The sequence below is a fragment of the Typopeltis vanoorti genome, chromosome 23 (assembly GCF_054136105.1).
Source record: "Typopeltis vanoorti isolate ZY-2024b chromosome 23, IOZ_Tvanoo_1.0, whole genome shotgun sequence".
Taxonomy (NCBI): domain Eukaryota; kingdom Metazoa; phylum Arthropoda; class Arachnida; order Uropygi; family Thelyphonidae; genus Typopeltis; species Typopeltis vanoorti.
In genome coordinates, this window is record NC_143571.1 from 3,602,577 (window position 1) to 3,616,626 (window position 14,050).

The 14,050-nt window shown below is 34.5% G+C and overlaps 1 protein-coding gene across 2 annotated transcripts in view; it reads right to left on the minus strand.

The window, feature by feature from the left end:
* The window catches only part of LOC150093578 (vacuole membrane protein 1-like), a 229,721-nt gene that overhangs the window by 103,611 nt on the left and 112,060 nt on the right, over positions 1–14,050 (minus strand). For both annotated transcript variants that reach the window (XM_090413135.1, XM_090413134.1), the window contains exon 7: positions 4,597–4,648. In XM_090413135.1, the coding sequence (XP_090269261.1) occupies positions 4,597–4,648 (52 nt within the window). The remainder of the gene's footprint in view (positions 1–4,596; positions 4,649–14,050) is intronic.

A 14,050-nucleotide genomic window follows, 5' to 3' on the forward strand; every position in this document is an offset into this window, starting at 1 on the left:
TTAGAGTTACTAAGATGGTAGTTTTATTCCTCCCCATTTTCATCACTTTTGTCTTTTGTATATTTATTGTCATGTCATATGTTTTACAGGTTTCGTTTAGCTTGTTTATTAACCTTTGTAGTTCATTTGGGGTTCTTGCAATAAAGACGAGATCATCCGCATGTTTGATATTATTTATATTTAAATCAAAATACCTATGAAGAACTGATAGGCATAGAACAAGCTGGTTTCTGAGGAAACTATTCAACAATAGACCAGATTTTCACATTGCACCAACTAGCAGAGCTCAGCTGGGAAGACCATAAAGAACTATATTGTTGTTTTGTGGACTTTAAACAAACTTTTGATAGTATCAATAGAGAAATCCTTCTTAAAGTTCTACTAAAAAAGCAATAGATAAATATATAATACAATTTCTGATAAAATATTACTCACAAATGCAATAATTAAAAAGGACACACTGACAACAAAACCCATAGAGATTCAAAAAGGAGTAATGCAAGGATGCCCATTATCCCCATGTGTATTAAAAAAATCAACTCCAAAAAATTATTTTCTTCATGAATTGTTATTATTATCTCTCTAGTAGGGTTTGCAAAATATTTTTATTTTATATTTTATTATTAGTTAATATTTTTGATTTACTAAAAGATGTAAATAACAGCAAATATAAGGAAGAGAAAGAATAGACATGAATAAAAATACTTTCAGTACTGTAAAATGGATTATGAATCATCTGTGATATTATATGTGCATTTGTGTAATAAATATCAGAGTCGTGGGTAGTGCAAAAAATATGTGATCCTATAAACTCTAGACTCATATTTGCATTTATGATGGGCATGATAAAAAAAAAAAAAAAAAAAAAAAAAAAAAAAACTTATGAGTAGATGGAAAGGGATTTGTTTGCAAAATATAAATCACTAACAGCCACTATACTGCTGATGCAAAAAAAAAACTGAAAAAACAAGTGGTTATATTGCATCAGTGAATAAGGTACAGAGACATTTGCAGTCTGTATAATATATTTATCAACAAATAGTGCAATTAGAGACAACTAGGATAAAAAGAGCACTACCTAATGAAAAAGTCCGTTCCCTGCCACAGTAACTATGCTATATACACTCGAGCAAAACCGTTTGTTGTACCACGAAACACAGCCAACTAAAAACAATTATCCTAACATTTGTCTAATTGCATTTGAAATTTTCACTGTCATTAAGAGATCACAAATGCTAACTTCAAATAAAATTCTACCGAAAGAGTTGCAACTAACATGCAGCATCAACTTTGTGTCAGTAAGGCCACCTGCCGGCCTGACATGGAAGCAGCAATAAAATTCTACCAAAAGAGTTACCACTAACATTCCATATAAACTTTGCCAATTCAGCTCACCTACAAGATGCAGAAGTGGCACACAAACATTAATGAGAAGTCTCATCAGTATGATAAATGTGCAATACACTTCCTGACGTGAATGTATTAATCTCCTCTCCTCCTCCTGTTAGATAAATTCAACAAATTACAGCTAATCAACTAATTTTTAAGTATCATGATATACATTCTTTCTAGGCCTTAATGAACCTTTTTTGACATCCCCTAAAATCCTTTACAAGTAATATTGTGACACTGAATTACATTCTGAATTAAATTTATTCTTTAATATTTGTGAAGCATGCGCACACAAATGACCATAACACATATGCCACAGTAAATAACTTTTTTGGAAAATAGTGAGACAGTCATTCTGATTAAGATTAGGTCTATGAAGTAAGGCTAATATAAACATTCATGTTTATATAATGCAATGAGTAGCAATGAGTTGATATTTTTTCATAATTTTTCCACATGTTCAGAGATGCCTTTAATATAAGGTATAGAACACTTGTGGGCTTTTTGTTTGGTTTGTAGGAGAGTGGTTAATTATTTTTTTGGTTATTATTGAATTATATCCATTTAGTAAGGCTGACAATTTCCAATTCGTGTGGCAAAAATTATAAAAAAATATCAAATCATTGCTACTTTGTTGTTTGCTCTCTCTTTCTCTCTCTCACACACTTTTTTTTTTAATCAGCAAGCTCGTAATATTTTAGTGAAATGTTCTTAACCAACTGTATTCTAAAACACCTCTGCAAACTATACATACAAAAGGATATTCCTACTTGTTTCCTATCTTAAAAAAGCAGTTCTTTTTCTCCTGTTGTCCTAAATGGACTGTTGTCCATTTAGGACAACAGGTCATTCATGGCTGGTAGGTGATAGTCTTGGTTAGCCTCCTCCAGTCATCTCGGTCTCTTGTTACCAATACTTATTGTTACTGCAACTTATTTCCATCCTTTGTATCTCACTCTGTAGTCTGAGATACTGATATGAAACATGCAGGTGCAAAGCATGTTTAAATCAATGGTTCATGAATTTTTAGAATCAATGGTTCATGAAATTCATAGAACATTTATGAATTTATGATTCATAAATGTTCAATTACCTGTCAATATGTCTTAACTTTCATCTAATCTCCTCCTTTTTGTTGAATTTATCTAATGATAAATTATTATTACCATTATTAGTTGTTACTATTACCAACTAATAACTACAATTGGGGTAGAGCCAACAGTGAGAACTCTTTTCAGTGGCAGGGTGAGCCTGTTACTGAGGGGAACAATGCTGAGTTTTTGGAGTTTGACCTGTACTTGAACATTCAATAAAGGTCTAAACTATGCATTAAGGGAAGGGTAGTGGCCCTTCCCTTAATGCATAGCATTATACATGTCCGTAAGGAGATGTGCTTTGCATTATGGGAGATACTAAGACAAGAAGTGATGAGAGCTTGGTCCACCTTTACCACGAGTTGCCTCAGTCCTAAGATACTTCAGGCGCAAACTTTGTTTGCTTACACTTGGATAAAGGATTAAACTAAATTTATTATAAACATAGCAATTATCCTCTGAGTTGTATTTGCAACTTTTGCTATGTGACCTTTGAACTTTAAATTCTTATTCACCAATACACCAAGATCACTTGCCTCTTCAAGTTTCTTGTAGCATATTTGCAATTGTTTGCTGATGATGCAAAGATAGGCAGGGCAATCAGGGATGCTACTGATGTTCAGCAATTACAAAATGATTTGAATAGAGTGGAAATCTGGGCAAACGAATATGGCAGTCAGTTTAATGTTAGTAAGTGTAAAGTTATGCACTTTGGCATGATTAGAGTTCCAGCTAATATAATATACCGCTGGAATCATGCCAAAGTGCATAACTTTACACTTACTAACATTAAACTGACAGCCATATTCGTTTGCCCAGATTTCAAGTCTATTCAAATCATTTTGTAATTGCTGAACATCAGTAGCATCCCTGATTGCCCTGCCTATCTTCACATCATCAGCAAACAATTGCAAATCTGATGATAGACCCTGCTTAATATCATTAATGTATAGATTGAACAATAATAGCCCAAGGACTGAACCCTGAGGTACACCACTTGTTACCTTAAATCTGTCAGATTCACACCCACTATATACCACTTTTTGATATCTGTCTGTCAACCATCCCCTGATCCAAGTCAATAGATTATATTCCAATCCCATATTCTCCAGTTTATGCAACAGCCTATCATGGTATCCTATCAAATGCCTTAGAAAAATCCAACATTATCATAGTGTATCCACTCCCTTTATCCAACTCAGCCGTAACATTGTTATAAAATATGAGCAAATTGCTAAAACATGACCTTCCTTTAGTAAACCCATGCTGTTGCCTGCAGAGTATAGAATGCTTGTCTACCCATTTATGTATGCAAGTTCTTACCAACTTCTCTAAAATCTTCAGTACCACACCAGAGATACCAATAGGTCAGTACTTAGACATATCAGCTTTTGCAGCACCCTTGTGCAATGGAACTATCATACATTCCTTCCATTCCTGAACTGAAACACAAGTTATACAAATGTGTGAAAGGTCTAGCCAATTCAGTTGAACATTCCTTTAGCAAACTGACTATTCCATCTGTCCCTATCGACAAATTCTTATCCAGGTTATGCAAGAGCTCTTCAACCTCATTTTTATGAACCTCTAACTCTCCATCCAACGTAGCAGTAACACTGTGCACTATGCTACATACAACTGGTTGATATATCTTAGCAAAGTGAGCACTCATTAACTGAACAATCTCCTTAGCTTCCGACACTTGTGTACCATCTGCATTCAGTAAAGTTATTCTTCCACATTCATTCTTTCTTTTGCTTGCAGCAACAATAAAATTCTTTTGGATTGCCTTTAGCTTGCATGGCCAATTTCTTTTCATACTCCATTTTAGTTTTTCTCACAATTATTTAGTTAATATGATAAAGAAAAGAAAGAACTATCAGTTTAAAGTAACTTAAATGGAAGGGGAAAAAGAGGGTCGATCCATTCCCTATTTAATATATTTGACACGATATGGTTGCTAATTATTTAGTTATTTTCTAAATAATCAGCACACACTAACTTATTTTTGCTAATTTCCTTAATTTAAAGCAGACAAAATATTATAAAAATAATCAAATAAATATTACTTCCCCACTTTAAGGAGAAACAAAAATACAGAATTGCTTACCTGCTTTTGCCATAAAATAAGGTGGTAGCTCTCCCAATGCAGTGCCTGCTCCCTATTAATCATAAAATATATATTAAAAAAATTATAAATAAAAGTTAACTGTGCTTCTAACAAAATTCTATAAAAAAAATTTCATTACTAACAATAAAGTGCTACATTTTTTGTTGGTTATGTGTATTTAGCAGCTACCATTTTACTTTCCCCTTAAAAAAATTCTAAATAAAAGTTTGCACTTTATGCTCCCATGATATCTAAATTTCTCTGATAACAAACAGTCAAGCTTCTTTTATTCTTGTACTAGGTGCTAATTAGGACATGAGCTAGTTTGGAATTATCAAACTACGTATAATAAGGTAATTAACAATCCAAACCAGTCTCAACAAAAATAATAATATTATATATATAAAACACTAACCTAACTTATCCCCCACTCTCCAAAAAAAATCATTTTTAAATCTACTTAAAACATCTGTGGCATAAATGCCAATATAAATAACATACATTGATAATAACCCACACTCCAGTTATCATAAGGTCATCCAAGTTACACTTTGCATGATTCCTGTTGCACATAAAAGCAGTACCTGTGCCTTTTGTGAGATCTGAAAGAGAATCCTCTACTATTCACTTCCTCTGGCTTAAGGTTTCCTTGCACGTTTTAGTAACAATCATCTATCTGTATTTTCTGCTCTCCAAATTCTGAAACCACTATGACCTCTTGAACTTTTAATTCCTGAGTTTGACTTTCTTCAATCTAACTACTAAAATAGTGAAGTCATCTCCCTAGATCTAGGTAACTTCAATGTCAAAATCTCTAACTGGCTTCCCTTTTCCAATTTCACCAACCAAGCTGGAAGAGATATGGAGCCATTTATTATAAACAATGAACAAATGCAAACTGTACAGCTACCAGCTCAAGTTCAAATAAAATTCTCCTTTCAGGTATTCTCTAGAGGTCACCTCTCCTCTTTGTAACTAATATCATGATCTCGTGCATCTTTTCCACGGAACCTCCCCACCCCACAACTACTCCCAACCTCATGTCCTTTGGCACTAACAGGGTGGCAAGTGGGATGGCCTCCACTTCTTCCCTTTACATGATTAGGCTACTGCTTCCACTCTTCTAATCCAAAAACTCCTAGATTAAGTTACAAAAATTCTCACTGGCAAGAAGACCCTCATTCTTACTTCCCTGCAGTTTCAGCTATAATTTAACAGGCATACCAAAGCAGTTCGGGGAAGGGAGGATTCAGAATACTGCAGGTGGCCTGTAACAAGAGCTACAACTTTATATTACACTGAAATACATAATAAATGCAAAACTACTATAAACAAACAGCAAAAACTCACCTGTCCAAATATCATGCCTTCAGGTCTCCTGCAAAGACCACTGGGTGTGATTTCTGCTCATCAGTACCCCACCTCTCTCAGATAGCACTACTTAGCACTAAAAATAAAGCTTATCTCCTAGAATAACTTTTTTTCTCTGACTCCTTCAGAAATGACCAAGGCAAATCACTCCCTATCACATCAGAAATAGTGCACCACATATCTCTTGTTGTCCTTCAGCAAAAAAGCATCAAAAGAATCTTAAATAACCTAGATTCTGAAGTCTTCTGCCCTGATGATATTTCTCCAGTTGAACTCAAAAGTAGTGATCCAGAGCTAATACCTCTGTTTTACACTCAGCTGAGCTGGCACTATCCCAAAAACAAGTAAGCAAGCCTGTATTTAGCTCATTCAAAAAAAAAAAAAAAAAGTCTGCCATCAAACTGGTGATCCATCACTCTTATCTATCTTCTGCAAAATAAAGGAGATTATTAGCAACCAGCTTTTCCACTACCTAGAAGCATATCAGTTAATGACCACCAGTATGGATTCCGACACTCAAGATCCACACCGTATCCCTTATCCTACATTACCCACTGCTGGACATGTCATAAAAAGGGCTTCGATGCCAGACAATCAAATAGCCATTCTTATATCTACATTCTGCCCCTCTATAATTAGATAGCCACCTTTCTCTCAGGTAGATCACTGTGTGTCAGAGTAGATGGTTTCTTCTCCAAGTTTCTTCACTTGGGACTCAATTCTACTGCCTACTCTCTTTCTCTTCAAGATAAATGACCTCCACTCACTGACAAATAATCTTCTACAACCAGTGCCATAAATACTGATTTCCATGCCATTCTTCAATGAGGTGAGGATAACCTAGTCACCTTCTTTAGTACCAAAATACTCTTGCGTTCATTTCTTGCAAACTTGTATGTCTTGTAATGTCTCAAAGACATAATCTAAATGATTTCATGTGAAGAAGACCACAGAATTACTGATATTGCCAGAGAGTTTGGAATCTCACATGGTGCTATCTAGGTTCTGGACAGCATTTCAAACCAATGGAATGCATTCCAGATGTTTGCCCTTGGTCTATCACAGAGTATGAAGACAGATTTTTGGTTATAACAGTAAAATATAACTGAAGCACCACAGTAGGTCAGCTTGCAAGTCTGCTCCATTCAAGCACAGGTACGCAGATATCTTAACAAACTGTGGCAAGATATCTGCAACATATAGGACTATACACCGAAAAGCCTGTTGTCTGCGTTCCTTTATTCACAACTCATCGTAGATCATGTTTTCAGTGTTGTTGTATCCATAAAAATTGAACAAGAAAAATTGGACCAGTGGGTTAATGTTCTCTTTAGTCATTTTAGTCTTTCCTCTAATTCTAGACAACACTTGGGCATGAAAGTGATACTGCTTACCATTGTAAGAATGTTCTTCAAAGAGATAGATATGGCAGTGCTGGGATCATGGTGTGTGGAGGCATTATGCTTAACGGATGCACTGAGCTAAGAGTGCTGGAAAAAGGACTATGACTGGTGAATGATATTGCAACAAAGTCCTTCAATGGCATGTTCTATTGATCCGGGTGTGGTAGATGAAGAATTCATTTTTATGGATGATACAAGCAGTTGGAGATATGGAGACCAAGGATATTAATCGAATCGAGTGGCCAGCACACTCCCTAGATCTCAACCCCATAGAACATGCTTGGGATTCACTGCTGCTTGAAATTCCCCTCCAGAAAATAAACAAACAAGGTCTTATCCTTGCTCTGAAGGAGAAGTGGGCCAATTTGCCTCAAGAACTCCTGAATCACTGTCCGAGGTGGACATATTTCATAGTGAAATTTCTCTCCTCATAGTTTTCTGTAAGCACTGTACATTAATTTTTCTATGTCCTTAAGAAATTTGTAACTTTTACCGCAAACTAATCTTTAATGTTTGTTGTTTTTGCCAAAAACATATCTCAATTTAATTTGTACAAAATTTATAATACATTTTTTGTGTAATATAATTTATTAGTATGCTGACAATAAATTTATGTCCACATTTGGCTATAGTCATGAAATTTTTTTTTTTATATACAGGTAAAAATGTATTTCATCCTTGGCTTTTGGACACATTGGATTGATCCCACACCCACCAGATCTCGAGTCCCAATTGAACATCGTGAGATGTTGTGGAATGAGAAGTTTGTAAGGGGAACCCACCACCAACAATTCACACACTTTCTACTCATAACTGAATGCTTGAGAAGTAACTGGTTAATCCCACTGGACATTCCTATAAGAGTTGGTTGTTGGATTTAGATTAGTCACATTGATCTGTTATTTCTCAGCTTTTCAGTAACTTTAGATTGGTGCAAGTGCCAGGGCAGTGTCTGGTTTGATGAAAGGCTAAGTTCCTTCAGTCTGATTTCATGTGGTAAGATGGTGGTTTTTCTGCCAATTTATTTGATGAAACATCCATAGCATGATGTCCAGATTCAATGTGCCCATATAACCTACATTAAATACTGATGTAATGAAACTATCATAATCCTAACAGTGCCGTCTTACTATGCTAGAAGTCTAAATCATTAAAGCTGGTGGCTTAAAGTATAAAAGAAAAAATTGCAAAATATTTCTTACAGCTTATCAACATATCAAATTAGTGAACTGTGTAAAAATTATCCTCATCAATTCCTGATATGTACTGTCAAGGGATGCACAATACAATGACAGTACCATATGATTAAGTTTACATTACTGTCCCATTACGTCCTATCAACATTTTTCTTTCAAATCTGTTAATTATCCAGCCTCCAATATTGTCAGATCTTCAATCTTCTAAGGCAAGGCTGTCCAACTTATGGTAATCCGAGGACTGCATTAAAAAAAAGATTTATCCGAGGGCTGCATCCAGAATAATAAATACAGTACATATATTAAATTACTTGGAGTCTTACTGTTAGCTAGGTTTAGCAAGCACTTTGAAAATTTCATAAGAAAGAAAGTCATGGTGCTTATAAAAGTTTTTATTGAAACAGTAAACAAGAAACAATAATTGTTTATTTCATTTTAGCAAGAGATCTGCAGTAGTTCAACTTCATTTATTAAAGTACCGATATCCATTTCAATGCTTGTAGTTGCCAATCGCAGTAAATTTACAAGAGAATTATCTGTCAATGAACATCTGTACTTTGATTTAATGAATTTCATCATTGAAAAAGTGCTTTTGGAAAGATATGTGCTCCCAAGCACTGAGTATATCTTGAGTCCAAAGTTCCTCATTTTCAGGTACCTCTCTACTTATAGTAATTTAAAAAAATCTTCTCCTTTTTCATTTCTGTTAGTATAAAATGGGTCTGATTGCAAATCGCACAATTCCAGCTGAAGGTCAGATCTTACATTTTCAATGCTGACAGTCAAGGGTTGAGTAAAAATTGAAATATCTTCTTTAATTTCTTTAAAATCACTAAATTCATTCTCAAAATCCTCGATGATCATTTCAATATACTTTACACGAGCTGAAAATGATATTTCCTCAAAATGTTCTCTGCAATTCTTAAAAAAAGAAAAAATATTATTAGCCAATGTTGATTTAAAAAGCTTCAATTTATATTATGACCTTTTTCTTGACTACTAGTATTAACAAATTAAAGACTTAATTCTGTATGTTAGTCAAGTAAATATTAGTTTTATTATCCAACGTTTCACTGACTGATATCTGTCAGCATTTTCAAAGGAATACACTGGTAAGCAATAGAAAGTAACAAAAACTAGGAAACTAACCGCAATTCTAAAAATTATATAAAGTTATCACTGTGCGTGATACAATGATATAATATGCGTGTCACAAGCGCAACATTTTATTTGTTGAGATATTTAATGTAATTTTCATGAAAGTTCATTTCCTTTTGGTTAAATGATCCGATTAGAGTTCTCCATTCTACAGGCCTTGATTCTTATTTAAGTTACCTGTTGAACAGACGACTGTAGCAGCTATTTTAAATGTTCTGGACATGGGATATGAGTCACAGGGCATATGACTCATATCCCATTCAATATTATTATTCAACACTGTCATCTTAAATACTACGGAATATGAAGAAAAGATCAATAATCTATTATTGGACACATCTGTCTATGTTGTTCTTAACACAGATCCTACTCACAAAAACCATCTTGATACCAATGAACTATTACGTGATATGACCAACTGGTCTGTGGACTTAATCAAAAAAATTAATCTATGCATCCGTTACTATATGGTGTTCCAAAAATCCATAAAGAAGGTACACCATTACATCCAACAGTAGATGGTATCCATTCCCCTACTTACAGACTATCAAAATATCTAGCCAAAATGTTACAAGAACACATTACAACATGGATTCTTATATCAAGAACTCCCAACATTTCTTGGAGAAATTAAAAAACATCAGTTTCTCTGAAGATAATATTATGGCTAGCCTGGATGCACATCTCTGTTCACAAATATCCCAGTTTCAGAAGTCATCGACATCTTAGAAAACTTGTTCCCACCAAATATCACACCAAGTTGTTAAAGTATTGCTTAACTTCAAATTATTTTACATGGCAAAAAACCTACTACAAACAACTCACTGGATTAGCCATGGGTAGCCCTCTCTCTCCTTCTTGTGCCGACCTATTCTTAGAAAATCTAGAAACTCAAATTTTATCCCAAATTACCCCAAAACCAACCACATGGCTTAGGTATGTTGACGACATCTTCATAATTTGGAATCACAAAAAAAAAAGAAGAATTAATAGATTATCTAAACAAAATTAATTGCTTCCACAACACCATCAAGTTCACATTGGAACTAGAAAAATATAATAAACTTCCATTCTTAGACGTCCTTATTAAGAAACAAACTGACAATAGCATCAACCTGTCAGTATATAGAAAACCTACTAACACTGGACGCTACCTCCATTTCAACTCGTCTCACCACATTTCCCAGAAACTCAGCATTATCCATATGCTCAAAAAAAAAAAGAGCTATACAGTGTACTACAGACCCTGGCAACCTACAAGAAGAATTAATGAAAATATCCAAAGATCTATCCCTAAATGGCTACCCCTACAAGAATCATCAACAAGATTCTCTTTCGTGACATACCGCAAAGACAACGAGATGAAAATCAATACATCAGCTCTATAACAATTCCATTTGTTAGTGCCATATCCAGAAAATTAGCTCTTCTTCTAAAACCATATAATATCAGAGTAACCTTCAAACCTATTGAAGTTTATAAGATCATCGAAAGATAGCCATCCTTTCTATAAATACTCTGGAGTTTATAGCATATCTTGTTCTTTCGGTATTAATTACATCGGACAGACATCTAGAAGTTTTGATACAAGAAAGAAAGAACACATAGACTATGTAAGGAATAACAGACAGGATATATCAGGCCTTTCTTCACACTTTGCCTCTACCAACCATAATACCAACCATAATGGGATATGAGTCATATGCCCTACAACGAAGACAACTACCATTCCAGAACATTTAAAGAAGCTGCTACAGTCGTCCGTTCAACAAGTAACTTAAATAAGAATCAAGGCCTAATCTTACAAGATATATGGAAAACTCTAATCAGATCATTTAACCAAAAAGAAATGAACTTTCATGAAAATTACATTAAATATCTCAACAAATAAAACGTTGCACTTGCAACACGCGTATTATATCATTGTATCACGCACAGTGATAACTTTATATAATTTTTAGAATTGCGGTTAGTTTCCTAGTTTTTGTTACTTTCTATTGCTTACCAGTGTATTCCTTTGAAAATGCTGACAGATATCAATCAGTGAAACGTTGGATATTAAACTAATATTTACTTGACTAACATATAGAATTAAGTCTTTAATTTATTAAGCTTCAATTTACTTTTAGAGCCATTCAAATGACCATATAAGTTGGCAATATTCTGTTTTGTTGCCTTGCAGTTTTAAGTTCAACTCATTCAAATGGTTAGTCATCATCATCATCATCATCATCACATATCAAGGATTTAGGCCTAGTATGGCCTGTTCTGGCCTTAGAAGTCATCGTTGAATCGTTTAAGAGGAGTCCTGGTTTTCTTTTTCCTAATGGATTGTACTTTAAGGCTTGTTTTGGTAATCTTTCTGTTTTCATTCTTTGAACGTGTTCCATCCATCTATGTTTATATTTTTTAATTTTTTCAATTACTGGTTCTTGGTTTAATTCTTTCATAATATCTTCATTTCTTTTGTGATCAAATAGGGTATACTTTGCAGTTTTTCTCATAAACTTCATTTCTGCTGTTGTTAATCTTTGTTTGTCTTTTTGTTTTATTGTCCAGATTTCGCTTCCATACATTAAGACCGGTAGGGCTAATGTATTGTATACTTTTATTATTATTATTATTCCTGATACCTCCAAGGAGTCCGAAGACTCATCGCGGGAGGACATCTTCAACTGTTTCTACACCTTACTTCTACTACGAATCAACGCCATCTACCACCCACCTCCAACACCACCACAACTAGTAATTTTTGTCTGTAAATTGCGTGTGTTCTGAAGGGCCGATTTGTATGTATGCGGGATGAAAAACCCGAGTTTCCGGGAGAAAAAAACCTGCTACCTCCGTATGAGATCGGCTAACTCACCATCGATTGAAATCGACCAGATAAAGATTCCTCCCGTCGCGACGAGAATCGAACTTAGGCCTATTCCAATCGAAGGGCGCAATGTACGGTCGTTCTTCCAATTGCGCTACGGAGGCGCTTTAGCCTGGTTTGTTTTTGAACTAGGTTTGGTTTAAATATAGAGTTAATTACTCCTGTTATTTTTAAATATTTTGTAATTTTTATGTTTATATCTTTTTCATTTTCATAAGTGATCATACATCCTAGGTAGTTAAATGAATTCACCTGTTCTAAGATCTTGTTATCTAATACTATTTTGGTTCTTGCTGGATCTTGTCCTTTAAAGGCCATAGTTTTTGATTTTTCTGTTGATATTATCATGGTTAGTCATATCTGTTATAAATGCAAGATTTAATAAAAATATGGGATCTTGCATTTGATTTTCAAGTTCTGTTGCGTCAGACTTCACACTGCTTTTAAGAAATATGGGTATTTCTTTCCGAATAGCAAAAAAGCATTCCAGACATTTTCTGGCAATAAAGGAGCAAATCACCATATGTGGCATCCATTTTGCTCAAGAAATCAAAACTTACGATTAGTCAGAGATCTATTACCTCCTCGTGTAACATTAGCTATTTTTTAAAGCTACTTTCATGGCACTGACTTGACATAGAAATTTCCCAGAGAGTGCTTCTTGGTGAATTATGCAATGCATTGTAGGGCAGTTAACATTATTTTGTTTCAACAGTCCACAAAAGCCACTTCCAGTCCCCGTCATAGCTTTGGTCCCATCCATTACGATGCAGGAACATTTATCGAATCCTCCATAGTTCATAATAGACTTTTGAACTGCTTCAAAAATATCACTACCTTTAGTAGTCCCATGTAAAGATATAAGTCTGAGGAGTTCATTAATAGTAAAGTCCTCTTGAATAGTTCGAATAAAAATTAAAAGTTGACTTACGTCTGCTTGATCAGTGCTTTCATTCACACACAATGAAAAGTACTCACATTTTGCTATTAAATCACACAGGTTTTTTGATAAATATTGATCCATGTGTTATACACATCTTGCAACGGTCTGTTGAGATAATGCCACTGTTCCGAACCTTCAATTGCACATTCAGAAACACACCATCAGTAAAAAGATTTCTTGCTTTCGCTAACTCCAATGCTACTATGTACGAAGCGGCAAGGCTTGAACTTTGTTGAGTGCTATGTTTTGCAAAATAACTCATTTGGTGCATCGATTTCTTCTTATATTCTGCAATAATGGTGCTTCTTGATTCTCCAATATACATCTAAAATGTTTTACTGTGTAATGTAGTGTAGTGTCGTTTCAAATTATACTCTTTAGGCACTGACAAAACTTGCATGCAAACAAGGCATTGAATGTTACTCTTGTTGTTTTCAATAAAATAATCTGATTCCCATTGGGTTTACTCACTTTTCATCTTCAATTTTTCTTTTCTTGTTTGACG